Raw genomic sequence first — 725 nt, 5'->3', positions numbered from 1 at the left:
ATGGAATACTAGAGGATAACCTTGCAACTTGAATTTTGAAGTATCCTTCAGGTGGTTTACGACAGCTTTTTGAATTGACCTCAGGAGCACCAGGTAAGCATCTCTTCCCCATGGATACATCATATCCTTTTCTTTGTTGACATACTCCAAAGGGAAAGTTCCTTTGCTGTTCTTCAGCAGCAATATGCTCTCTACCAGGAGGAGCATTGCGAGGCAAACTCTCTCATCAGAAGCATCTACTCTTGTCTTTTTGAGCTGGTTCAACACGTCGCTTAACTTATGAGTACGCCCCTTTAGCAAGTCCCACTCATATTCCCCTCGTGGTCCTTCTACATCACCATTACATTTCAAACCGGTCACCATATGAAATTCTCTTATAGAGAACTTCATTGGCTGACCAGCGAAATGGAACCAAGCTTCATTCTTTTTGACAGTAACGATGCTTCTTGTGAGAATACCTTAAACAGTCTTTCCTGATAATTTCATTTCACTCCTTCCACTGAGCCTCATTACAGGTCCTAAAAACCCTCGTACTCTCTCAATCTTATCTGCTGTTAGAATACTCTCAACAATGGAGATATACATCGAGGTTGAATGTTGGTTTATTGACACTTTTTTTTCCTTTGGCTCTGAACCAATAGGGTACTTGAGCTCAGGCAGAGTTAGTGTGAGAGGTAATGAATCTCCCATTTGTTTCTATCCTGCGTAAACAAGGGGAAAAAAAA

At 41.2% G+C, this 725-nt stretch overlaps 1 protein-coding gene across 1 annotated transcript in view; it reads left to right on the top strand.

Annotated features, from left to right (window-relative positions):
- Positions 1-276, top strand: part of LOC106338077 (leucine-rich repeat receptor-like protein kinase PXL1) — a 2,027-nt gene extending 1,751 nt beyond the window's left edge. Inside the window, exon 2 of the mRNA XM_013777134.1 lies at positions 153-276. Within this exon, the coding sequence (XP_013632588.1) occupies positions 153-276 (124 nt within the window). The remainder of the gene's footprint in view (positions 1-152) is intronic.
- The last annotated feature ends 449 nt before the right edge of the window (positions 277-725 follow it).

This window comes from Brassica oleracea, chromosome C4 (genome assembly GCF_000695525.1).
Source record: "Brassica oleracea var. oleracea cultivar TO1000 chromosome C4, BOL, whole genome shotgun sequence".
Classification (NCBI taxonomy): Eukaryota; Viridiplantae; Streptophyta; class Magnoliopsida; order Brassicales; family Brassicaceae; genus Brassica; species Brassica oleracea.
The sequence above is the reverse complement of the archived record's forward strand: the minus strand, read 5'-3'. Positions and strand labels throughout refer to the sequence as shown.